General features: G+C 44.6%; 2 protein-coding genes and 1 non-coding gene across 3 annotated transcripts; 1 reads left to right on the top strand and 2 right to left on the bottom strand.

Moving 5' to 3' along the window:
• The first annotated feature begins 775 nt into the window (after nt 1-775).
• On the top strand, nt 776-15,922 carry TRIM41 (tripartite motif containing 41). The gene is made up of 6 exons (XM_036766028.1): nt 776-1,826; nt 3,915-4,010; nt 4,603-4,833; nt 13,683-13,705; nt 14,005-14,132; nt 14,442-15,922. Exons 1-6 carry the CDS (start codon nt 1,026-1,028, stop codon nt 15,044-15,046), a joined length of 1,884 nt encoding a protein of 627 aa, XP_036621923.1. The 5' UTR covers nt 776-1,025; the 3' UTR covers nt 15,047-15,922.
• Nucleotides 15,923-18,584: 2,662 nt separating this feature from the next.
• Nucleotides 18,585-26,427, bottom strand: LOC118855985 (receptor of activated protein C kinase 1). The gene is made up of 8 exons (XM_036766034.1): nt 26,182-26,427; nt 23,165-23,336; nt 22,290-22,437; nt 21,617-21,712; nt 20,413-20,523; nt 19,904-20,044; nt 19,259-19,369; nt 18,585-18,716 (listed from the first exon to the last, which is right to left on the bottom strand). The coding sequence occupies exons 1-8, from the start codon at nt 26,288-26,290 to the stop codon at nt 18,651-18,653; spliced, it is 954 nt and encodes a 317-aa protein (XP_036621929.1). The 5' UTR covers nt 26,291-26,427; the 3' UTR covers nt 18,585-18,650.
• LOC118858846 lies at nt 19,766-19,834 on the bottom strand. Its single transcript, XR_005010969.1, has one exon. It is a non-coding gene; the product is annotated as a small nucleolar RNA SNORD95 (small nucleolar RNA).
• Nucleotides 26,428-26,639: the final 212 nt, after the last annotated feature.

Below are 26,639 nucleotides of genomic sequence, written 5' to 3'. Positions count from 1 at the left end.
ATCTCCCCCAAATTCCTTCTCTATGGAATCGTCCAGAGTCCTCCTAACCACAAAGTCCTCGGGCTAGAAAGACCGGAAGCTTACAAGAGCGCAGGGGTAAAACTTCCCTCTTTGTCTTCCTGTTCCCACAGCTTCACTCCATTTCCGGTAACAGCCTGTTGGTTGGAGCGGCTAGAGACCTCCGTGGGGGTCTAGAGTGGCAACGGCGTATTCCCCCCGGATGGCCTAGAGCGTCGCCCTTCCTATTCCCCTCCCCCCCGCCGAAACGTGTGTCTTCCATGGGGGGGGAGGGGAGGGGAGAGGAGGGGAGGAGTATCTTCCAATCAACGCGACGGCCCTGGCCTCCTTAAGTACCATAGAGACCTGGATTTTCTGCGCCCACCCCCTCTTCCGCCTACGGGAGCGCCGCCTTGTAGCCCACTTCCTGTTAGCTGAGCGCGCGAGAGCAGGAGGAGAAGAGAGGAGAGGGAAGGGGCGGGGCAGCCCAAGACAGAAAGAGTCAAAGAGCCCCGGGTGGAAGGAAATGGGAGTGAGAAGAGGCCGGAAGTAAAGCCAAAGATACAGGAAGTGGAGGGGAGGAGCTAGGGGCGAGGGGAGGAGACCATATGAGGAGGGGGAAGGGGGAGTTAGGTAGGATTTGCATTCAGAACCCAGACTGAGGAAACAGTCCGGGGTGGAGGGGAAACAGTACCATTTCTCCCTTGTGCAGCGTGGGGGTGGGGGTGGGTAGGAAGGGCTATTTATTAGTCAGGCTTGTAAATGACAGCTCCTCTCTTCTTGGGGCTATAAAGTGTGTGTTCGTGCGTATGTGTGTGTGTGTACGCGCGTGTGCGTGTGCGTACGCGAGCGTGTGCGCCACTGGGTGTTTGGGTCAGGGCACCTCTGTGGCCCCCGTTGGGAGTGGGGAAGAGGAAGGGGGCAGAAAGGGAGGTTGGTTGTCGAGCCCAAAAGAACGAATCTCCCTCTTCCCGACCCCCACCCCCAGCCCTTAGCATATAACCCTCCCGGGCTGACTTGAGACTAAGATGGCGGCCGTTGCCATGGCACCCAACCCAGTCCAGACCCTCCAAGAGGAGGCGGTATGTGCCATCTGCCTGGATTACTTTACAGACCCCGTGTCCATTGGCTGTGGGCACAACTTCTGCAGGGTGTGCGTGACCCAGCTGTGGGGTGGAGAGGATGAGGAGGAGAGGGAGGAGGAGGAAGATGAAGGGGAAGAGGAGGAGGTGGAGGCAGTGGGTGCCAGCGGCGGGTGGGACACCCCCATGCGAGAGGATGAGTACGAGGGGGACATGGAAGAAGAGGAGGTGGAGGAGGAAGAGGACGAGGAGTTCTGGACCAGCAGCATCAACGGCCCCACCTGGGACAACATGGATTACGTGTGGGACGAGGACGAGGAGGAAGACTTGGACTACTACCTGGGGGACGTGGAAGAGGAGCTGAGGGGCGAGGAGGAGGAGGAGGATGAAGATGAGGAGGTGCTGGAGGAAGACGAGGAGGAAGAGCTCGAGCCAGCCACCCCTCCACCGCCAGCCCCGGCCCCCAGGCGGAGGTTCACCTGCCCCCAGTGTAGGAAGACCTTCCCCCGCAGGAGCTTTAGACCCAACCTCCAGCTGGCCAACATGGTGCAGGTCATCCGGCAGATGCACCCGGCCCCGCGCCGGGGCAGCCGGGGCAGCGAGCAAGGCGTGTGCCCCAAGCACCAGGAGGCCCTGAAGCTGTTCTGCGAGGTGGACGAGGAGGCCATCTGCGTGGTGTGCCGGGAATCCAGGAACCACAAGCAGCACAGCGTGGTGCCCCTGGAGGAGGTGGTGCAGGAGTACAAGGTGAGGAGGAGGCCTGGGGTGGGGGACGGGAGGCCAAGGCCGCCCCTCCCAGATGAGAGGAGAGCCGCAGGAGGCTGATAAACGTGCGGGGTAAGGGAAGGAGCTCGGGTGTGGTGCCAAACACTTTACAAATGCCCCCTTTTCATCCCCCCATCGGCCCTAGGAGGTGGGAGCTTCACATGGGTAGAAACTGGGATCGGCCGACCCCTTCAGAATATTCTGGGCACAGTGTCAGCGTGCCAGGGAGCAGACGGCTGCTGCTTTCTGCGCTCACAGGTGCTTTTATTTTTATTTTTATTGGGTAACCAAAGAAAACCCTGGCCCTGACAGTGATCCAGAGACCTCCTAGACAGGGACGGAGAGTTGTAGAAATTTAGGAGAAAAACAAATTGGGGAAACACTGTAGGCTGGAAGTTAGCTGATGACTTTGAATATCTGTCAGGTGTAAACCTGGAATAATTAATGAGGGAGGGCGCTTCTCAGACCCACACCTGCTTCGTCCTCTGGCCTTGCTGACCTGTTTAAATTAGTTGGATCGTTTATACTGTAAAGCAGCAGACAGGATGTTAGCGCCCTTATTGCTTCAACATTAGCCTACCTCTGGTTCTTTTCTGGGTGGCTCCTGATTGAGATCCCAACTTTGAATTCTGATTATAGATCGGTTGATACCTCATTTATTTCTGGGCCTGGCAGTGTTTTTGGACTTGGCAATGAAGAATTAATTGTATAATAGAGTACGTTGAGGCCAAGTTGTGTTTAACTAATTCACTGCATCAGGGTCACTGCACCTAATCTAGAATTGTAAACTGCCTGAGGGGGATTGAGTATTCTTTTTCCTTTGCGTCTCCTACACTATTTTGAACTGGGCTTTCCGCAGTAGTATGTAAAATTAATGTCATTAATATTGATATTGGTTATTTATTCTGAGAATAAATTCAGTATTTGCCCATTCTCTCCAGGCATCCCTCCCAGCAGAATCCTAAACCAGAATTTGAGTTTAGTTGGCAGGTTTTTGTTGGGTTTTTTTTTTTTTGAGTTTCTTTTATTTGTAGAGACTTGTACTCGATACCGTATCAGAGTTTGGTTGGGGAAGGAAAGAGAAGGATGCAAAAGACGCACATGGTCCTTGCCCTTGACAATCTTTGTTCCATCAATTTAAATACCATATTGACAGATAGGAACTTAGAACTTAGTTATAACAGATTGACAATTATGAATTACCCACTGTAATTATTATAAATTACTTTGTCAAAAGTTGTAAGTAAAATTCCACTACTGAGAAAAATGCTTTCCTTTCTTACTTCATAGAATCTTCCTTCTCTTTGACTTTGAGGTCTACCAGCAGAGTTTACAAGTACTATTGAGTAACCACTGGGATACTAAGGCAGAGGAGAGAGAACAGGGGAGGAAAAACATGAGAGTAGAAGACTGATAGAAGATAAATGCATATGATGTGGCAGAGGTTGAACTGTCAGTGGATTTTCAGTGGCACCACCCTTATGTTCTTGTCCTGACCATGTAATAGCTGTTTTTAAAGGAAAAAACATACCTTCTGTTAAATGGTTCACAAAGCATTTTTTATTTAGTCATTGTGAAAGTGAAGGCTGGAGAGCTAAACTGAATCTGACTTCCTAACTTTTGTTCAGAAATTACCCTTCATTTCCTTTTACTCCTAACTTTAAGTAAGTCAAAATAAAACAAACCTCCATTAAAAATAAGACTGCAAATCTAAGGCTTGGCAGCCTTTTAAAGAGTTATGTCCAGGTCTTTTCCCTTTCTTTCCAGCATGGTGGGAGGAAATGTAGTATGTTTTGTAGGCTTCTGACTTTCTTAAAAAATCAGAGAAGTCATATGATTCCAATGGTGACAAAGACTGTAGATTTCCAGCCCTGTATAAAGCTGGTTGGATAAAGGAAAGGAGTGAGAGGTAAATGTACAGGACACTGCCCTTTTTGCTCATTTGTGGAGAGTATTTTTTTCATTGACCATAAAGGAAGGCTGAGTGTTTTATCTAGTGATATAATCATTACAACCAATTGAAAAAAAAATAACTATGCTTGTCCCATTCCTACTATTCACATGTAACAGGCCAAGCTGCAGGGTCACGTGGAACCATTGAGGAAGCACCTGGAAGCTGTGCAGAAACTGAAGGCCAAGGAAGAGAGGAGGATCTTGGAGCTCAAGGCAGGTGGATGTGATTGGGAGGGTGGGCACAGTACAAGGCAAGAGTCCTTTATCTGGAGAGGATGGGAAGAGGCAGCATGGGAAGCAGCCAGACACTGGTGTGATGAGACGAGTGGAAAAGGGGGGAAAGGGCCTATAGTGGGAGATGGAGTGAAGTGGAGATCAAGGGCCAGACGCTGAGATCTTTGGACGAGAAAGGGAGTTCAGTGTGGGAAATGTGATACTAGGAGAGTCTTTGTGAAGAAAGTGGGGAAGGGCAATTAGAGAAGAGAAAGAATAATAAAAAATCTAAGGGACGGAAGGGGCCGTGGAGATCATCTGGTCCAGCTCACCTGTTTTACCAATGAGGAAATTGAGGTTCAAAAAAATTAAGTGACTTTCCCATGGTCACAAATATTGCAGTAACAGAACTGGGATGAGACACCCAGGTCTCTGGACTCCTTAGTGAATACTCTTTCACATGTTACTTAGAACAAGAAACCTTGGATTTGGTGTCCTATGGTGAAGGCCAAGGATAGGGGAGAGTAGTAGAAGTGAACTCTTGGCGTATGGATGGCCAGGTGACCCCCTCGTTCCTTTTTATCCCTCCTAGAGTCAGATGAAGACAGAGCTGGCAGCAGTAGCTTCAGAATTTGGAAGATTGGCACGGTTTCTAGCCGATGAACAAGCCGGGCTAGAACGGCGCTTACGGGAACAGCATGAAGCCCAGCTAGGGCGAGCAGGAGCCGCAGCAGGGCGCCTTGGGGAGCAAGCTACACAGCTAAGTCGCCTGCTGGCCGAGGCCCAAGAGCGAAGCCAACAGGGGGGACTTCGGCTGCTCAAGGTGAGAGTACCTTCAAATTTTATTCCATGTCTAGCTGCCTGTGCCCTTGTTCTCTTCAATCCCAGTTCTTCCCAGCCCTGCTGGTCTTTCCTCAGTCAATCCACATTTACTGAAAACTCATTAAATATGTATTTATCACTCACTGTGAGCAAAGTGCAGAGAATAAACAGAATCCTGGACCCTGCCCTCAGGCAGCTTTCAGTCTAAGTTAGAAAGAGGAGACATTTATAAATGTTGATGTGGTCAAACATTAAATTCTATAGGAATTCAAAGCAGGAAGAGGTTTGGTCCTAGATGGTTCACATTCTATGGTGAGTTATTAGAAGGACCATAAAGGTTGCTGAACTGGACCTAATCTATGTGAATCCATAGAATCACAGAATTTCATAGTTGGAAGGATCTTTGGCATCCAGTACTTGACCAAAAATCCCCTCTATGATACCTGACATGTAGCCTTTGCCCGAAGGCCTCCAATGAGAGGACACCTGCTCCCCACTGTGGCAGTCCACTCCACTCTTGACAGCTCAGATTGCTAGGAAGTTTTTTCTGACATCCAGCCCAAATATCCCTCTTTGCAACCTCCTCCTATACATCCTAGTTCTTTTCTCTAGGGACAAAAAGAACAAGTCTAATCCCGTTTTTTACACAACAGCCCTTCAAACACTCAAAGAGAGCTGTCATGTCTCCTCTGAGTTCTCTGTTTTCCAGGCTAAGCATTCCCACTGTCTGTAACTGAACCTTATATAGCATAAACTCAGGGCCCTTAATTAGATCACCTAGAAATGACTGGTTTGTGCTAAAAAGCATTCAGAAAAGACACATTTGTACTTTAGAATTTACAGATTCAAAATTATAATCAGTATAGTCCCACAAAAAGAGTTTCTTTTAGGTCATATGGGAATTCATAGGAATCAAACTTTTTCACTTTAGTAGGTAGGCCTGTTTCGTAGCATGTCTGTGTAACTACAGTTTGGCAGATGGGAACTACTCAAGTGCAAAGAAAAATTTAATTCCGCTTCACAGATATGTATTGAACCCTTATTGTCTGCAAGGCACTGTGCTGTAGGTTCTGTTGAGGATAAAAAGATAAATAAAACATAATCCCACCCTCAGATATGGAAATAGTCTAGAGGGAATAAAACAGATTCCCAAGTAAATAAGATACAACAGGGCTGTCCAACCTTAGGTTATCTTAGGGCCACGTTAAAATAAAATAATTATTCAAGGGCCACACCCAGAATAAAAAATACAGTACACTAATAGAGAGAGGAGGAACTCGAGTCATCAATATGACAGGCAAAGGCGCGGAGTGCGAAAGCAAACAAAACAACAAAGCGACAGCACAGCAGTATTAAGGTAGGTGCATACTGACTAATCTGCATCATACAGACTGAATGCATCCCACAGATCTGTTGAAAATTCCATGCGATATGTTCTATCCGTAATACTGCTTAAAAACACCAAAGAAAATTAACATCAACAAGATTATTTATTAGTGATGGAATTAAAAAATTTAATATGCGTTCCATGCAAATTATTTTTTTTTTTCACTCATGAAAATTAAATCGCACTTAGGACCGCATTCTGGACAGCCCTGAGATACAAAATAGAGGGCAGAAATTCATGAAAGGTAGATAAAGAAAAAAAGTGTGATCAGAGTTCAAAAAAAGACAGGGTCATTGCTGGTGAAGCAGAATTATGAAAGGTTTTAGGGAAGAAGTCACTTGTAAGGCTGACCTTGAAGGATGGGTAGGATTCTGAATGGTTGGCACGTAGAAGGTATTCCATAGGTGTAGAAGGGAAAAAATACAGGGCATGTTTGGGTAATCTCTGTAGGGCATTTTGATTGAATCAAATGTGTGAAATAAAATTAGAACCAGATGGTTCACATCAAGTGAAGGAGTCTGAACTGAATCCATTATATCAGGAAGCTGCAGAACATTTGTGAGCAAAAGGGGTCACACAGGACCTGAAGTAGAGAGGTTGATCTGGTTTCATTGCATGAAAAGCATTGGAGAAGGGGAGAGACTAGTTTACAGGCTGTTTTAATAGCATAAATGAGAAACAATGGAAGCCTGGACCAGAGATGGTGAAGTGGAGAGGAAGCTGTGTAGGACAGTGACTCCAGAAGCAAAACTAACTAGGTGGGCACCTGAATGAAGAAGAAGACTAAGGAGTCAAAAATTACTGAAAGACTCCAAGAGAGTCCCTCTGACCCCTCCATGGTGGCACAGCTAACAGGCATAGGTCATTTGAGTAGCAGCTCTGGAGGAAAATTAAGCTCTGTTTAAGACAGGTTGGTTGAGGTGGCAGAAAAACATCAGACAGGCCTGGTCACTGAGCACAACTGGGCCTGGACGTGAGTTTGAGAAATCATTAGATGGAAGTGATATTTGAAACCATGGGAGGAAAGAGGGCCTCCTTCATTCATTGATGCCTTTCATTTATTCCTCCAAGAAGCACTGATATTGGCTGATTGATTGCGCCATTCAAGTTTTTGCTGCCATGTCCTTCTGGGTCTTAGTTATCTGATGTTTATTAACTATTTCCTGACTATTAGGCTTTTCAAGGTGCTTACCATATCAAGTTACACTTCACTTGCCAGCCATGGAGCCATTAAAGCTCCATCTTTGACCCCTGACTGAAAAAGATTCTCCTCTGGTTGACCTTCAGCAACTTTATTTCTGGTTTTCCTGCACTGACCTTTATTCAGGGCCAACTTCTGCCAGACTGTGGGATCCTGGGTCAGTTTTTAGCTTTTCAGTTCTGTAGGCAGCACTCTCAGAATGCAAGTTGCAGAACCCTGGCTGATCTGCATTAGTACAAGGAGTTTCCTCAGCAGTAGTTGTCTACACCTAAGATGTCAAACTGGCAACCCAGGCCATGGCCTGAATCAGATTAAAATATAATTGGGAAATATTTAACAAAATAAAAATATCATAGAACATAGATGATGTTTACTTGTGGTTTTCTAAGTCAGAGTGTGGCCCACAGGGATCTGTTTCTCTTTGAGTTTGGTCTACCATGAAATCACAGGTCGGGTCCACAGAAAGAGGCAGTATGGTATTAATTAAAGGTAGGAACATGGGATTTGAGTCATAAGACCTCTGTTTTGAGTCCTGGCTCTGGGACTAACTATGGACTAACTCTGGGACTAACATGGCCATGGGTTAGCTCATCTCTGAGCTTATTTCCTAATCCTGTAAAATGTGTGTATAATAGCTATACGTCACTTCACGGAATTCCACCTAGAAAACTGTTTTGTAAGTTAGAAGGTGCTATATTAATACACACTGTTATTATGGGATAAGGTTAGCTGCAGCTTTCAGATCTTTTTGTCTATGAAGGCTTCATGGATGAGATGGAACTGGAGCTGTGTGAAGAACAGCTGGGATTTAGATAAGTAGAGATGAAGGAGGAAGATACTTCAGGCATGGATGACAGTAAGAGCAATAGATGAGGCAGAAATGAGTTTATTGGGGGTAAAAGTGTCAAACCTCTTCCCTCTTTTTTTAAACAAATGAATCATTGGATACTCTGGGGATTAAACAGTTTGCCCGTGGTTAGTGGCAGAGTTTGAACCAGAACCCATGGCCTCTTGATACGCTTCAGTACACACACCATGCTAGGCTACTGTAGGATCCAGAACAGGATAGTGATTTGATAAAAATGGTATTAGTCTAGTGTGTTTTGCTACGTAGAATGAACTGAATTGGAGAGAGACTGACTGCAGAGACCAAATGCAAGGCTTTTATAGTAATCCTAGACATCAGGCTCTAGATTAGGGCAGGAACAGTGAGAATGAAGTATAATGGAGCATTATACTCAGGGGTCTGAGAGGTATTTTTTAAAAAGAGGGCATGGAAGATTTCCCACACGTTGGCTCTAGGGATTGCAGGAGAGGGAAGGATCCAGAATGGGTTCAGTGATTTGACACTGCCCTGTTCCCCCTTCCTTCTTAAAATAAGATTTAGTGATCGATATCTTTCGTTTTTACATCGTAGTCATTTCCCAATATACACCTCCACCTTATTGATCAATCCCTGTAACAAAGAAAAGCAGTCCTGCAGTGCCAATAACATTTCCTTACATTTCATCTACCATTAACTTGATTTCCAGTTCTCTGATGCTACAAAAAATGCTGCTCTGAATTTGGTGCTTGTGCCCAATAGTGGAATCCCTGTGTCCCCCTCATCTTTCATCTTCTCATTTTCCTCCTGTCTTAGTATTCCTTCTCTCTACCCTCTCCTCCACATGGATGTCCCAAAGACTCTCACCTGAGCTCTTCTCTCTTCCCCTTGGCAGTGTCATTCTTGCTTGTGACTTTAATTACCTTTTCTATGTAAGTGACTTCCAAAGCCATATAGTCAGATTTTTCTCTCTTCACCAGGCCTTCATTTCCAGCAGCCTCCTAGGCAATCCTAGCTTTTGATACCTTAAACTCAGCATTGAGTTAAACATTGAACTTGTAATCAATCCCCTCTTCCCATGCTCTGCCCAGCTTTCTGATTGTTCGTTGATTTCCTTTTGATGGCCCCACCACTCTTCTATGAATTGTCTTTGACTCTCAGCTCTCGGTCTCTTTCGGCAGTCACCAAATCCTGTCAGTTCTACCTCCAGAGTACTTCTCCCCTTCCCTCCCTTCCCCTCTCCTCCATCACATAGCTCACTCTTCAGCCCCTCTGGCTTGGACTGTTTATTGTAATAGTATTTCTGTCTAGTGGCCTTCCCTCTAGTCCCTCCAGTAAACCCTTTGCACAGCTCCCTAATACTCAGGTACGACCTTCTCAGGAACGTCTGAAGGCTTTTTGTTGCTTTTGTAGGATAAAATACCGACGCCTTAGTTTACACATATAGCACTCTGAACACAATCTCTTTTTCCAGCCTTATTTCACATTTACTCCCCTTCACATAATCTACAATCCAGAGAAACCAGACTAGTAGCTGTCCTCCAGTCTTATCCTGGCCCCTTTTTTTCCTCTTCATTTATTTGCATAGGCCATCCCCCAAGCCTAGAATGTACTCCATTTGCCTATTGAAATCCTTCTCTTTCCTTGAGGTCCAGTTATTTGCCACCTCCCCCATGCCTTCTCTCACCTCCATCTCCCCTCCCTTCTACTTCTTCTTTTCCTCCTCAGCTAAAAGTAAGCTCTCCTCACATTTTTCTTATGTACTTTGTTTGGATCTCTCCCGTATATTCTACTTTACATTATGCCTGTTTGTATAGGTATTTTATCTTTCCTCCCCTCCCATAGTAAACTCTTTGAGGGCAGGGATTATGCTCTTATTTTATCTTTGTGTCTTTATACATAGCAACTGCTTAATAATTACTGAATATTGAATATAATAATAATTGAATTGAGTGGAATCTAGGATCTCTGAAGAGTGATGGTACTTTTTGACAGAAATAAACATACTAAATGAACAGCAGAAGGCTGTGAACAGTTTTGATGTTTACTCACATTTAAATTTAAATTTATTCATTTAACATATTTGGTTTTCAGCATTGATTTTCACAACAGTTTGAATTACAAATTTTCTCCCCATTTCTACCCTCCCCCCCACTCCAAGATGGCATATATTCTGGTTGCCCTGTTCCCCAGTCAGCCCTCCCCTCTATCACCCCACTCCCCTCTCATCCCCTTTTCCCTTCCTTTCTTGTAGGGCAAGATAAATTTCTACGCCCCATTGCCTGTGTATCTTATTTTTTAGTTGCATGCAAAAACTTTTTTTTTGTTTTTGAACATCTGTTTTTAAAACTTTGAGTTCCAAATTCTCTCCCCTCTTCCCTTCCCACCCACCCACCCTAAGAAGTCGAGCACTTCAACCTAGGCCACGCATGTATCATATATATGTATAACCCTTCCACAATACTCATGTTGTGAATGGCTAACTACATTTTGCTCCTTCCCAACCCATCCCGCTTTATTGAATTTTCTCCCTTGACCCTGTCCCCTTTCCAAAGTGTTTGTTTTGATTACCTCCACCCCCATATGCCCTCCCCTCCATCATCCCCCCCCCTTTTATTTTTTTTTTTTTATCTTCCTCCCTCTTCTTTCCTGTGGGGTAAGATACACAACTGAGTATGTATGGTATTCCCTCCTCAGGCCAAATCTGATGAGAGCAAGGTTCACTCATTCCCCCCTCACCTGCCCTCTCCCCTCCTCCCACAGAACTGCTTCCTCTTGCCACCTTTATGCGAGATAATCCACCCCATTCTATCTCTCCCTATCTCCCTCTCTCAGTATGTTGCTCTCTCATCCCTTAATTTCATTTTATTTCTTTTAGATATCTTCCCTTCATCTTCAACTCACCCTGTGTCTGCTCTCTCTCTTTTACATGTATATATATATATATACACACACACATATACAAAAACACATATATATATACATACATACACATGCATACATATACACATAGATATATACATACAAACACATTCACTTATATATATATATATATATACCTAAACATACACATATGCATATTCCCTTCAGCTACCCTAATACTGAGGTCTCATGAATCATACATGTCATCTTTCCATGTAGGAATGTAAACAAAACAGTTCAACTTTAGTAAGTCCCTTGCAATTTCCGTTTCTTGATTACCTTTTCATGCTTCTCTTGATTCTTGTGTTTGAAAGTCAAATTTTCTATTCAGTTCCGGTCTTTTCACTGAGAAAGCTTGAAAGTCCTCTATTTTATTGAAAATCCACATTTTGCCTTGGAGCATGATACTCAGTTTTGCTGGGTAGGTGATTCTAGGTTTTAATCCTAGCTCCATTGACCTCCGGAGTATCGCATTCCAAGCCCTTCGATCTCTTAATGTGGAAGCTGCCAGATCTTGGGCTATTCTGATTGTGTTTCCACAATACTCAAATTGTTTCTTTCTGGCTGCTTGCAGTATTTTCTCCTTGATCTGGGAGCTCTGGAATTTGGCGACAATATTCCTAGGAGATTTCTTTTTGGGATCTATTTGAGGAGGTGATTGATGGATTCTTTCAATTTCTATTTTGCCCTGTGGCTCTAGAATATCAGGGTAGTTCTCCTTGATAATTTCTTGAAAGATGGTATCTAGGCTCTTTTTTTGATCATGGCTTTCAGGTAGTCCAATAATTTTTAAATTATCTCTCCTGGATTGTTTACTCACATTTAGGAGGCAGAAGGAAGAAAAACGATTAAAGGAGATTAAGGAGTATCAAAAAAGGAAAGACTGCAATATCACAAAAGCCAAGGGAATAAAGAGTTTAAACAAGTGTCATCAGTACTAAAAGTCAAGGAAGAATGGCATTTGAACTTCACAGGGAAGGTTATTAGTGGCTTCAGAGTAGTTTCGATAAATTTGTAGGGACAGAAACTAGAGTACCAAGTTAAGAAAGAAATAATGTCAAATGTGGAGGCAGTAGATGCGGACCCTGTGTTTGAGGAGTTGGGCAAAGAAGGGAAAATAATGGGTGCATAGGAAGAATAGTTGGGTCAACTAAAAGGCACTTTCTTAAAAGGCACAAAAGAAAGTAAAATATGGGAAAGGAAAGAGTAAAGAGGCTAGGAGGAGTAGGTGGTGTTGAGGGGAAATGGAGTGTAGCATTTAGACAGAGAGGTTGTATTTACAGAAAAGGGAGCTTCCTTTGAGAAGGGAAGAAAGTGTGACTTGATAGATATGTGGACAGTGTCCTGAATCTCATTTCAGGATTGGACTAGATAATTTCCAAGGCCCCATTCATCCCTGACATTCTGTAATATAGTGATCTAAATGTGGTAGTACAGAGGGAACTCTATCAGATGAACATCAGATGAATTTGGGGTCAAGATCATCCATTAAGTGAGAGTAGATAATTGGAAGTTTAAAGGAAGATACCCTAAGTAACTACTTTGGGAAGTATGTTAGAGAGTAAGAGATGAATAAAAGAATTGCCAGAGAAATAGATAACAAGGTCAAGACATAAGGACAGCATAAAGCTTAATTGGGACCAGATCTTAAAGGTTGTGTTGCTTTTAGCAATTCTCCTTGACCTGAGAGCAGATAAATGGAATGATGATACTGGTTGGGAGTCATGGATTATCAGAGAAGGTGGGAGAAGAGAGAAAAGAGAGACACTGAATAGTCAGTTACCTCTGACAAATTTTTTGTCTTAAGACAGCTTTTCTCCAGTCCCCCAGCATATTTCTGGGCTACTTTCCCCCAAATCTGTCAGTATATACTTAGGCGTGGACTATTAAAATGAATTTGCATTCCATAATATAATTAGAAAGATAAACCCACTGTTGTTAGGGGGGAAATCATGAAACACATTCTAAAGCAAATAGAGTTGCTACATTGGAGTTGTATCTTTTGGATTATACCTGTTACCACTCCCCTATATTATTGTGGATCTTAAAGGGATGGTTGTATTAAGTTGTCTTTCCAAAGTACTAAAAGACTGGGATGATTCAACCTGAAAATGGAGCCAGAGTCATTATGGAAACTGAATAGTGGACATGAGTGTTTGAAGGCTTATTGTCAGAATGAGAAGGAATAGAATTAAATTTCAGTAGGTGGGGTATGAAGTCAGACTTGAGAATAATTTCCACACAGTAAGACCCCGGACCAAGTGAGGATGTGACATTGGTTTTTTTTGGGATCCCTTAAAGATGGAAAAGACCCTCAGTGAATGGTATGATATGGGTTGGGTAACTAGAGGTATAGGGGGTTGGAGATGAATTAAAACTCCATTTTCTCAAATGCCCCCCACCTGGCCCTTCTATTCCAGGCTGGAGATCTAGGGGATGAGGAAACCAACTGTGAAGGGCTGACTTTATCTTTCTTTCCCCTTCCTTACCCCCACTTTTTGTCTCTATTATTCTCAGGACATCAAGGAGACTTTTAACAGGTGAGTTTCTATCCCTCAAAACCCTGAATTCCACAGAGTACAGATTTTAACTAGGACCAAGGCATCTGATTTCCTTGGCCCTGACTCCTACATATCCTGTTAACCCTGACCAGATATCTGGATCTTCCCTTATCCCCCTCCCTGGTCCCACACATCTTGTCCCCAGCCCTTGAATCCTTGTCTTCCTTTCTTATGACCCAAATATCTATCTCCCAGACCCCACTTTTCCTCCCCTATCTTTCCCTCTCCCTTCTGGGACTTTAGTGTCCCATGTATACCAACCTCTAATCCTCTCCCAGGTGTGAGGAGGTACAGCTGCAACCTCCAGAGATCTGGTCCCCAGATCCCAGCCATCCCCACAGTCATGACTTCTTGACAGATGCCATCGTGAGGAAGATGAGCCGGATGTTCTGTCAGGCTGCCCGAGGTACAGAGAATTCACAAATCACCTTCCCTCATTCATCCCTGTACAATCTAGAGCCAGAGTTGGGAAAAAGTGTGTGTATGTTGATAGGATAGAATGGAAGATCTATGGATGATCTTTGGACTTGAATGTAGGCTAGCACCTACAGGTCCTAGAAAAATGGTTAGAAGTTGGGGGATAAAGCATGGCAGGATTACTGGTTTTTTGAAGATGAGCAAGAATCTTGACTCAAGACACTTAGGTATGGGAAAGGGGAAGAAATGGGACTGAACCAAATGAACTTTGAAACCTCTCCTTTCCTTCTCATTCCAGTGGACCTGACTCTGGATCCTGACACTGCTCATCCAGCCTTAGCTCTATCACCAGACCGACGTGGGGTCCGTCTGGCAGAGCGGCGCCAGGAACTCCCTGACCACCCCAAACGATTTTCAGCTGAATGCTGTGTGCTGGGTGCCCAGGGCTTCCGCTCTGGTCGCCACTATTGGGAGGTGGAGGTGGGGGGGCGGCGTGGCTGGGCTGTAGGGGCTGCTCGTGAGTCAACTCGTCACAAGGAGAAGGGGGGACCAGCAGGGAGTTCTGGGGGTGGTAGTGGGGATGCCACACAATCCCGCCACCATCATCGCCGCAGAAGGCCCCATTTGCCCCAGCAGCCAATATTTCAAAGGGAGGTGTGGTGTGTGGGTACCAATGGAAAGCGCTACCAGGCACAGAGCTCGACTGAGCAGACACCTTTGAGCCCTGGTGAGAAGCCACACCGATTAGGGGTATACCTGGACTACGAGGCAGGACGACTGGGCTTCTATAATGCTGAGACTCTGGGACATGTACATACTTTCTCAGCTGCCTTTCTGGGTGAGCGGGTCTTCCCCTTCTTCCGGGTGATTTCCAAGGGTACCCGAATCAAACTCTGCCCCTGAAGGATACCAGTGCTTGCTTCCCCTCCCCCAAAATTCCCTTATCTTGATTAGGGGTTAAGGGTGGGTCCTCAAGCTAGGGAGGTTGGTTCTCTTCTACACTACTTTTTCTCCTAGGTTTCCACCTCTGGTTTTCATTCTCCTGCCTTCTCTGTCGTCTGTTATCCTTGTCTATAGTTGGGTATGGGTCCCTAAACAGGAAAAAATTGTTGAAACAATCTGCTTTCCCCCCACCCCCTGGTCTGTTTTCTACTCCCCCTCTCCAATTACACCTCTATTACTTGTTCTACCCAAGGGAATTTTTTTTAGGGAGGGGAACTTTTTTTTTTGAATTGGATGAGACTCCCCCTCCACACACACACATATATATATATATACACACCTTTCTGTCAGCTATCTATAGCTGAGGGGGATATATGGGGAAGTCGGATTCCTCTAAGGTTGTCTGTCAGATCAGAACCATAATGGTAGTCACCTTCATGGTTTTCACCTTATGTCTCTGCCTCCTCCACTCCTTATCCTCCAGTTCTGCTGCTCGTTTGCCTCCCACCTCCAATTCCTAAAGGGAAGCTTGTCACCAAAAATGTGACTGTTCTCAGGCCCAGATTCCCCTTTCCCCTCCCCAGTTTGCAGCATCCCCTACTTGGCTCAGCCCACTAGGGGAGGTAGAGATAGGTTTGATCCTTTGAGAAGAGTCTTGGGCATAGTTATATTTTTCTAGAACCTTCCACTTCCAATTTGGAGGTTACCCCCCCCCCCCGCCACTCCCTATTTCTTAGCCTGCCTTTCTCTGTACTGCTGTTTGGGGGGAAATTGAGAAGTGGGAGTGGAATGGTGTGTAGAAACGAACAATAAAAGTTTACTGTTTTATCAGTTTCAGTGAGTAGTTTTATTTTGGTAGCTTCTGGGTGAAAATGCTGCCTAATTGCTTACTGCTTTCTCTTCTACCCTCCATCCCATTCCCACCCCCACTTCCACCTTGCCATCATCCCTTCCAGTGAGTGGAGTGCCCCTCTGCATGAAGTAGGGGCACATGGAAGTAACTGGAGGAAACTGAGCTGTCAAATGGTTCAGTTTTAGGGAGGGTGCCCCACTTTTGGTTCTTTGGATCTCTCTTCCGACACCAGGCTCTACGTAAGTTTTCTCTCTTAATCACTTATGCTTTTGTGTTTCTTATTTTCCTATCTTCATTTTTACATTAGATCCTGTATCCCAGATAAGATCATATTCTGCATACCTGCCTGCCTCACACACAACTCAACTCAACCTTCCCAACCCATATTGAAAGTTGATCTTTCTTGCCTTCCCCCGCAGGATTTCCATTCTTTTTGGTGCCTCTCCGTTTGCTGCTCTTTCCTACCCAGTCATCACCATTTAAACTAATCTTCCTCTCATACTTAGGATTTTCTTCCACTTCCACAGCCTATTTATTTCAGACAGCTAATTAACACCTCCCACTCTGCTTTAACACCAAGGGAACTGGACTAGTACTAACACCCAATAACTAAAGGAAATAAAACATAAGGAAGATACATTTCCCAGTTGCACTTTAATCTGATCTAGCCACCTGTTTGACCCCTTTCCTGCTCAGGAATTTCTGGTTGACATTCTTTGGCATTAAAAATCACAATGGATTTCTTAGTTATTTGATCTGGCATGAACTCAAGGATTAGGTTATGTGGAAGCTGGATTGTGTTTTCCATTCAGAAGGCAGTATCTTAAGCAAATGTTCACTAACAATTTTTCCATGCCTTAAGCAACTACACAGTACATTCATGTATGTTTCCACACTTTCTCTGCAGCCCACCCACCTCCCTAAGTTAAAACTCATTTTCTTTTGGCATTCAGGATATCAAAAGATTCATGCTCACATCTACTTTGTTTGAATAACCATTTCAAAATCCATGTTACTCAGCAATTCTAACATTACAAATGTCAATCCTTTTGCCCAGTGTAAATTTTGTCTACACTAGGCATCTGAGCTAGCTTTTCTAGGGAGCAATGTTAAAACTCATTGGTACCAAGATCTTGTGATATTTATCAGCAGTATTACCAGTTAATTCTTTATGTTTATCTAAATCCCAAGCTCCTGAGTCCAGAACCTATTGTATAGAATCTTATGCCTGCAAAATTAGATCAGCTGCCATTCCTGTGATTTTACAAAGGGGGGGTTGGGTGACAAAGAGAACTCAAGAATGATCTGGCATCTGGGGACTGGAGGGTATATGGTGCTGTTAACTGGCCAAACAAAAACCCAAACCCCAAAACCTTGACTGATGACTGACCCAAGGAATTCCCAAGTAAGGTCACAGTAACGGGCAGAATCACATTCTAATCCCTGATCTTGACCCCAATTCCACTGGTGTTTTACCACTGTACTACACTGCCTCCTGTGTTTAAACACATTTAAATCCTCAGAGGCCTTTGAGCTCCAGTCACCATCTAGTACACTTGACTTGTGAACTGTGCTTTTTGGACAGAGGACTCCCCAGCCTCAACCGCCCTGGTCAAAAGGCCCATAGCCATAGCCACCCCACTTGCCAGCAGAAGGGGATGTTAAGATGCTACGACAGCCTACGATGTTGAGTTGTCCGCTTAGAGTTTATTTATCACTCGTGGAAGGTCTTTATAGAGCATCCAAATAATCAACCCCAACTGAGCCTGATTATCAGAGATTATCAGTCCAATAAACTTTCAATTTTACTTTGAAATCACAGTTGGATAAACAAGTAGCTTATTACTAACTTAGATACCATATGTTTATCTCCCAAAGCTATCACATTAATGTACTTTCATCCTTACACCACCCCTAAGTAGCTTAAGTGTGGAAAGGCTTATTTGTTTCCTCTACATGACAAATTGGACACCCAGACAAGTTAGGGTTTTGTAGCTTGGTGTCCAAAAATTAACTTAAGAAGACAAGCTAAATCAAAATAAATATACAGAATACTCAAAATAATGGATAAAACAAAATATATCATGACAAACCAGACAAATCAGAAATTGGGAGGAAAAATCTTTGCTTCAATTACCTCTGAAAAATCAGATGACCAAAAAAGCCATTCTTCTGCTAAGTCAAAAGATACTCATAAGAAGTTAAAGGCCTGTGTTTTGTTTACAATCCTTGCAATGCCTGTAGAAATGCCACTTTGTTACATTCAGAATAAAAATAAAGTCTAGGTTGGATAAGGGCCACTGGATCCTAGCTAAAAGGGTGCTATGTTCCTGCATAGAAAATGGCTTATTTTAAACTAACATGACCACTTCCTGCATACTCCAGAAATGAATATTTACTGCCCTTTTCTATTCCCATGACATCACAGCCAATGATTCTGCCCCAAAAATATGTTCCTTGGCTAGCCCAATCTTTTTCGATCTCAAGAATCCATACTCAAAAGTCACTTGCCAGTTGTTAGACTAAAAAAAAAAAACCTCCTCTTCTCTTGTCAGGGAGATACAGGAAGTACCAGAAGTATCTTCAGAGCAGGGGCTCAGTTGAGAAATCAGATCAATTGATCCAAAAAAAAAAAAAAAATACCACTTCATTTTTTCAAAAGGCAGAAATTAAGGTCTTTATTTCAAAATCTTTGAGTCATGGTTGACCCCTTTACCGAGTGCCAATGGTCACTTGCCACACTCGTACCAAGTTGTCTGTGTATCCAGCAAAGAGAGTCTGCAGGAAGAGAAATAAAATGTCACACCCACATAAATCCCAAAATAAAATGCAATCTTCCCTCCCCTTTTATAGAGTAGGGAACCCTACCCCAACCCCAGTGGCTATTGACATCCCTTAGAAATCTGTATATATTTTCTATTTAATTTTCTACTATCTCTATTATCTCCTGAACTGGAATGGAAGCCCTCTGAAGTCAGGAACTGGCACATTGTAAGCACATAACAGTTGCTGAATAAATGAGCCACAGGGAGGCTTAGGCGAGGATGGAGACACTATCAAATCAAAGGATGCCATTCTATCTACCCTTTCATTTCCCAGAAAACTCGCCCAAAGTATTATTAAGGAAGTAGAAGAGGCAATATCCAAATCCAAGTCCTCTTTCCACTGTTCATACTGCTTCTCCAATAAATTACAATTCCAAGCAATTCACCCAGGCCCAGGGACTGCTTGCAACAATTCCTTCTCAGTGTTTCCAAGAAGGGTCCAAGGGTTCCTTTGAGACAACCAACTGTGTAAGGGAGGGCAGGACGAACAATTACCTGGCCATCAGCAGACCAGGCTAAGGAGGTGCACTGGGGAGGCTCGGCCTTGCTGCTGGTGCTGATCACTTCTTGCTTAAGCTCATCCACAATGATTTTGCCCTCTAGGTCCTGAGATTAACAATAACAACTAGAATTATACCACGCATTAAAGTTTCGCAAAGAGAAAGTGTGTATTTTTGTTTATTTCATTTGACTCTTACAACCTTGCCCAGTAAATATTACCCCTAATTTACAGAGGCTACGACTAAGCACTGGAGGCCAGGAGTAGAAACATTTCTCTCCCTTGGCACACAAGGATGTAATAATTATTTCATACACCAAGGATTATATTCAAAGCGGGTGAAGGGGTGTGCATGCCACTAAACTATCCCATATACTTCAGCTCCTTTTTTCCTTAAAGGATACAGGAAAGATGACATAGACATACAAGATCACTCCCTACCAGTTTAGGGCATATCCCAGACCCTATCCTATTCTAACTTCAGACGCTGGGGAGCCAGGAGATTGCTCAGAAACAGCCTCTGGGTTTCAACAGGGTTAGTCAGATGGCATGTTGGGTTTCATCACAGCTCTACCATGGCCCCTAGGCCCCTTCCACTAATATCTCTCTGAAATCTAGGCAATATGAAACCAAACACTCACCCAGATCTTGATGCTGGGCCCAGTGGCAGCACAGAGCCAGTAGCGATTGGGGCTGAAGCAGAGAGCATTGATTATGTCACCACCATCCAGAGTATAGAGGTGCTTACCCTCATTGAGGTCCCACAGCATGGCCTGACCATCCTACAAAGAGAATACAGAAATATTCCCATTTCTTGCAATCAGTCCATTTCATTCCGGTCTCTCTTTTCCCTGCTCTGGAACTGCCTGTGACTCTTCAATTCCTGTCATTTTCCCTGTTCCTACAGAGGCTGAAGGAGCCAGGACAGTTAATTTTACTTTTCTAGCAATCCCCCCCCAAAAGAAAAAAAACACCACAAACCCACATAGGCAGTGATAACTGAAATTCTGGTTCTAACCAGGTTCAAACCCAGCACTCCCCACTCTACTGCACTGGTTCCCATGATCAAGAACACATGAATCCTCTTCAGGCCGGTAGCCTGGAAACTCTTGGGTAGCTTTTTGGATTAAAGTCCTCCCACCTCTCATACCTTGCCTCCAGAGGCACAGAGAGAGCCATCAGGAGAAACTGTAACTGTGTTTAGGTAGCCTGTGTGGCCAATGTGGTTTGTCTTCAGCTTGCAGTTGGCCAAGTTCCAGACCTAGGGACATGAGTGAGAGAAAATGGAGAAATTTCAGAGGGATCTATTCTGCATACAGAATCCACACAACTCGCAATTCTTCAGCTTTCCTGAGGCCAACGGTGAAAATCCAACAGAAACCTGACTTTAGAATAGATGTCTTTCTTACGGGTAAAGACAATATGCCCTCAGTTACACTCTTGCAAATCCGTCATACAAAAGCAGTATTAAGTAGTACACAAGGATTCTCTCTCCCCTTTTATAGATATCAAAAACCAGCACCCAGACAATTAAGTTACTTGCTAACTTGGGCCATAGAACAAAGCTGATAATGCTAACCAGGCCTTTGGATTTCACAGCTTGCCGAGATGTCTGACATACACGTAACTAAGAACCACTCAAACTTGGGATAATTTCCTAGGTGAGTTACAGATTGGTATCTGCATCAAATCTGACAAGTGTGATATCCAAGATACGAAGGAAAATGACACATACCTAAGACCCAGAAAAAGCTATTCCTCAAGCGGTCGAAGGATGAGCTTAAAAAATATGCAAATTTTTACCCATCATAAAAAGAAACCCTCCATTGTCAACACAAACACAAATTAAACCAAAATCAAGTTTTACCTCACATCTACCAATCTAACAAAATGAGAAGCATGTTTGGAAAACAGCAAACTAATACCCTGTAGAACTGGTCCCCCATTCTGGACCAAAATTTCAGCACTCTTAAGAGACGTATCTAAATTCTTTGTAACCTTTCAACCCAGTAATACAACTGGGCACATATCTTCAGGAGATTAAAGTAAAGCCTCCCTTACTAACCAAAACCACCCACAGCAATACTTTCTGGCAGCCGTAAGATGAATCCAAATTGTCGACCAACGACTGGATAACTGAACGAACTTATATAAACGTAACTGAACGTTATTATGCTGTAAAGAATGAAGGAATACTGATATAAAAAATAACGAACCAACAAAGCGTGTCTTTTGAAGACCTGGAATTAGTGAATGTTATCTAATTTTAACCGATCAGACGAACTGCCAAATTGAAGAGCAGGTTAAGAACATACTAGTAGGCCAACACCTAGATAAATCTTGATCATTCTCACCTTGACCAGCTTGTCCCAGCCACAGGAGACAATGATGGGGTTGCTGCTGTTGGGTGAAAAACGGACACAAGACACCCACTCCGAGTGGCTCTCATCCTGTAGGATATTGAAAGTTAGGCACAATTATTCCTTTCTCTGTCCATTGCTTTAAGGCTGCAGTTCAATTGACTTACTTTTCTTAACACCCTAGTTGGTTCAAAATGATTGACCAGATGAGAAAATACCTCCTGCCATACTCATGCATGCACCAAAGTGGGGAATAAAGTTACTGTAATTCCAGCCCCAATTATCAGTCACAGTAACTCCACCTCATATCTGAATCCATGTCCCATACCAGCTCTAAGATGAGGAAGTTCTTAAGTATGAAAAGGGCTTATACATCAACACTTATTTGTGTACAAATACCACCAGTCCTATTAAATGAAGGGCTTTCATCTGCACACCCAGGTCAATATTCTACATTAACAAAATCTAATTATTAGACTGACAACTAATCCAGACATCACACTTCTTTTAGGGGTAAGGGAAAACAGGATGGGGGCAGTGGCAAATAGGGTTAAACCACACCACATGCAAATAGACTCATAACTGAGATTGTAGGACAATAAAACCCTAGGTCTTTGACAGGAATCATGGATATTATACAGCTATGAATCCTATACTGACTTTTTACCTGCACAGTGTATTTACAGACACCCAGGGTGTTCCACAGCTTGATAGTCTTATCCCGGGAACCAGAGACAATCTGGCGGTTGTCAGAAGAGAAGGCTACACTCAGCACATCCTTGGTGTGACCAACAAAGCGCCTGGTGGTAGTGCCACTAGGTGGGGAAGACAGTATTCGTCAAGTATATGAATTCCCTTTCTCCCAAGACAGTCTTCCACAATCCCTCTTCTAAACTGCGTTTTTTGTAGCCTCCTATGTCTTTATAACCCACCAGGAAAAATGACCCTTTCTTTATGCTAGAACCCCTTGCTGAAAAAATAGATGTCCAATGACTAATATTGGTCCCAGCAGGGAAGATAATGAAACACCTTCCTCCCCTAGATTTGAGGGATGAAGGGAGCAAAGAGACAGGTACAAAATCTTGTATACAGCACACATCTGAGGTCACTTTGTTTCACCAGAGTTGGGAGGTTGGAGAGAATACTGGGAAGTCCCTATGCCTATAGTTTTAAAGGTCCCATCAGAATTGCAGGACTTGTCTTCAGTCCCCAGGGGGGTCAGGTGACAATGTCATACTCTCATCACTGGGACATCATGAATTTTTTTTTCTCCTGGCCGCCATTTGTTCATTGCCTTGATCCAAGCCACAAAAACTTCTCTAATTACCCAACCCTTAGAAAAACTAATGGTCCACTTCAAACGAGCAGTATTTTCTTACTCAACATCTCCCAGGACTATTCTTCCCTGTTCAAACACCTGGAGCACACACGAATTTTATGCCTTCTAAGTCCACTTCTTCCCCTCTTCTATCCTATCTTTCTGCTAAGGACCCAGAGGTTTAATACCTACCCCAAGAGGTAGCCATTCAAGTAGGTACTTACGTTGTGAGATCCCACAGCCTTAGTGTGCCATCCCAGGAGCCTGAGAGTGCAAACTGGCCATCCGAGGAAATGACCACATCACTAACAAAATGGGAGTGACCCCTGAGGGCACGCTGGGGGATCCCATAGTTTGTCTCATCTCTGGTAAGCTTCCACATGATAATGGTCTTATCTGGAGAGGAGGAAACAAAAAAAGAGAAAAGAAGATGAGTAAAACTAAATTCATCTTTGTCCTCTCAGTCCCACCACACTAGTTCTTATGCTGACAGGACCAAAAGGAGTAAGACTATCTAATCAGTGCTGATGGCTCCTCAAGACCTCAAAGCTAACAGTTACACAAAAATATGACATGCAGAAGCATGGAAGAGATCTTCATTACCTACACGAATAACTTGTTTCTCCAAAGTCTAGCTGAGGAAATAGAGACTAATACTTTTACAAGGAATTCAAATTAGATCCCTGGGAAAATTTCTTTATATTGACAGAAACTGCCACCTGTCCCAGATTAAATTCAGTTAAGGACTTGTTGAGAACTGCCCAATACTATGCTAGGTGTTGTTACAGGAGTTCTCAATGGGAGGACAAGACAGACATATAAGCCCAAAAGCAGGCATGCACAGTAATGGAGTGCCACAAAAGTTCAGAGGAGAGAAATAATTACCCATTGGGAAGAGGCTTTCATTCTAAAATAATGCTTTAACCACCCTACTTCTCAAGCTATAATTAACTTCCTACCCTGAATGGGTTTCATACTTTCTGATACCTATAAAAAATTTTAGGAGAGGAAACTCTCCTTGCCCTCCCAGTGCTGGCTGCAAGAAACTTCATATGGATCTCTTAAAACCACCCAAATGATGAGTTAATCCCAACTGGATTCTAAACTCCCCTCTCAGAGCACTGCCACAATAGTAGCAGATAAATAGCTTAGGTCTCCTCTCCCCCAACCTATTGCATCTTTTCTCCCAGCTATAAGCTCTCATTACCACCCTGGACTATTTCTAGTCTTCCTGTGCCTCCCTCCTGCCAACCAATTAAAGGTCAAACTCCTTTCTACCAAATCTTCATAGGATGCGAAACCTACTATTTCAGTCTCACATTCCTTAATCTACATCCCAGAAACCTGGACTATATTATTTCCGCAACATTCCTTGTACTTTCTCACTTCCTAAGGCCACATCTCCTCCTCTAGCTTTACCTAAAATTTTCATCCATGCATCAAAGCTTGACTGCAGTGCTTCAAAGAAGTTGGTGATTTAACCAAGGCTACAGGATAACTAGAACCAGACAGGTGTCCTCACTCCCAATCCAGCACTCTCTTCCATATATCACAATATCCCAAAAGTAAAAGTGTCGACCCAGCATTTGACACAGAAGCAGCACTGGACCTGAGGGCAGAAACTTGGTTTTGAAATCCTCATCTGCTTACTAACAAGGCACCTCCGCGACCCAACTTTCTCACCTTCTCAGTTGTGACAAGAGCACTCCATGAAACGTAAATCACCATATAAATGCCAAGGCAGGCAAAACTACCCAACCCTTTCCCCTCAGACCCAAGGCACACAGGAGATGCTTGATAAAAACCGGCTGGATGAAAAGCTAGTTCACCAGGAATGAAAAGACCCACAGAGTAATACTGAAGCTCAGAAACAGCCTCTGTATTCAGCACAGGCAATCAGACGGCATGTTAGAAAATCATCATTGCTTCTCTCTGGCCCCAGACAACTTCCCTGGGGGGAGACCACCTCTTCCCCCCCCCAAGGTCTTCCCCATGCCTAAAATTACTTGCTGTTTCTCCTCTACAAATCTCTATCTTACACCACTCTTCAACTCTTCCCTCTAGTAAAATCCCAAGAACACTTAACAAGTAAGCGTGCCCACTATTTTCTAGGTCCTGGATACATAAAGGTGAAAGCAATCCGCGACCGATTGAAGAATCAAGTTATTCATTACGCCAGTCAGGCACAGAGATAAATGAGGACGGGATTAAACACACAGAAATGAGGTAATAGCGCTGGAAATTGAGGAAAAACTAGGATGCGTAAGACCCTAGTGCTTCAGGACGCTGCCTGAAGTCTGTTAGTTGGGTCTCCAACATAGATCACCACTAGCAAGTTTTTCTATCCCTCGTCGCTCGTTTTGCCTCAGTTTCCTCAACTATAAAAGGAGGATAAGGAAGGCCCCACGGGGCCCGGCACATGGTGGACACCATACACATGCCTGTCCCTTCCTTCCTAGGCCCAATTCAAGGGGACCCCGAGGCTCAGGCTCTCTGGGGCCTGGCGGGTTAATTAAGAGGCAAATCCAGAACTCCAGCTCTCTAGGACCCAGGGGAATCCGACAGCCAGGACTCACAGGCTCCATTCAGAGGTCCTCGTCAGAGGGCACTTTCCTTGGGAAGGAGTGTGCGGTGAGGTCCGGGATCATAAGAGGAGGCGCTGGCCACTGGGCTTAAAAGGGGAAATCCCCGAATAAGGGACCACTTGTGCCTCTCTTCTTTCTATAAGAATGTCAACACCAGCCCCTCCACGTCCCCAACGTGGTCCAGGGCACGGACACCGCCAACTTACTGGGGTTTTTTTGAGGCAATCGGGTTAAGTGACTTGCCCAGGGTCACCCAGCTAAGGTGGTCACTACTGAGTCTGGAAGGCTTCCACAAGGCTCACCCCTCAACCCTCTGAAACTTTCCCAGGACAGTTATTAGTCATGGGCCTCTCCCCCGCCCCCTTTTATCTGACCAGGACAGCCCGGGTCCCCCCCGGACAATGGTGCTCTCCAGCCCGGGTCTCGCGCCGCGGACAGAATGAGCTCTGCCCAACTTTCCCAAAGCAGCCCGTCCCCGCCGCCCGCCGAACTGAGGAAGCGCCCGGTCCCGATGCCTCCCCCCTCCCGGAGCCCTCCTTCGGTACCGGAATCCCGCCTTCCGTTCCTTTAGCACAACCGGACGTTCCTCCTACAAGCCCCTACCACCACCATCACCTTCCACCCGGCCCTGGCAGGCGTGATCCGGGGCGCGGTACCTCGGGAGGCTGACAGGATCATGTCGGGGAACTGGGGAGTCGTGGCGATCTGGGTCACCCAGCCATTGTGGCCTTTCAGGGTACCCCGAAGGGTCATCTGTTCAGTCATGATGACGAGACCTCGGTGGATCGCTCCAGGAGGAAGGATGGATCCAGATTGCACGGAGAGAGAGCGACCCTCCCTCACGCGAGGAGCCCAGCAAGAAAAGAGAGAGCAGCTTCCGGCCGGAACCGGATATACCCGAAGTTCCCGGATCGCGTTCAAAATGGCGACCCCACGTAACACGTTTCCGTACGAAATGGCGGAGGTATTGTCCACAGCCAATAGGAGAAAGAGAGTGGGCGCCGGGGGGGGCGGGCGGAGGAGAGGAGGGAGGGGCCGGCAGAACGAACGTGCGTCATGACGTCCTCTTCCCGGGGGCTGCGGAACATCGTGGCCGCGTTCCTGAATTTCGCTT

The sequence above is a fragment of the Trichosurus vulpecula genome, chromosome 7, assembly GCF_011100635.1.
Source record: "Trichosurus vulpecula isolate mTriVul1 chromosome 7, mTriVul1.pri, whole genome shotgun sequence".
Taxonomy (NCBI): domain Eukaryota; kingdom Metazoa; phylum Chordata; class Mammalia; order Diprotodontia; family Phalangeridae; genus Trichosurus; species Trichosurus vulpecula.
The sequence above is the reverse complement of the archived record's forward strand: the minus strand, read 5'-3'. Positions and strand labels throughout refer to the sequence as shown.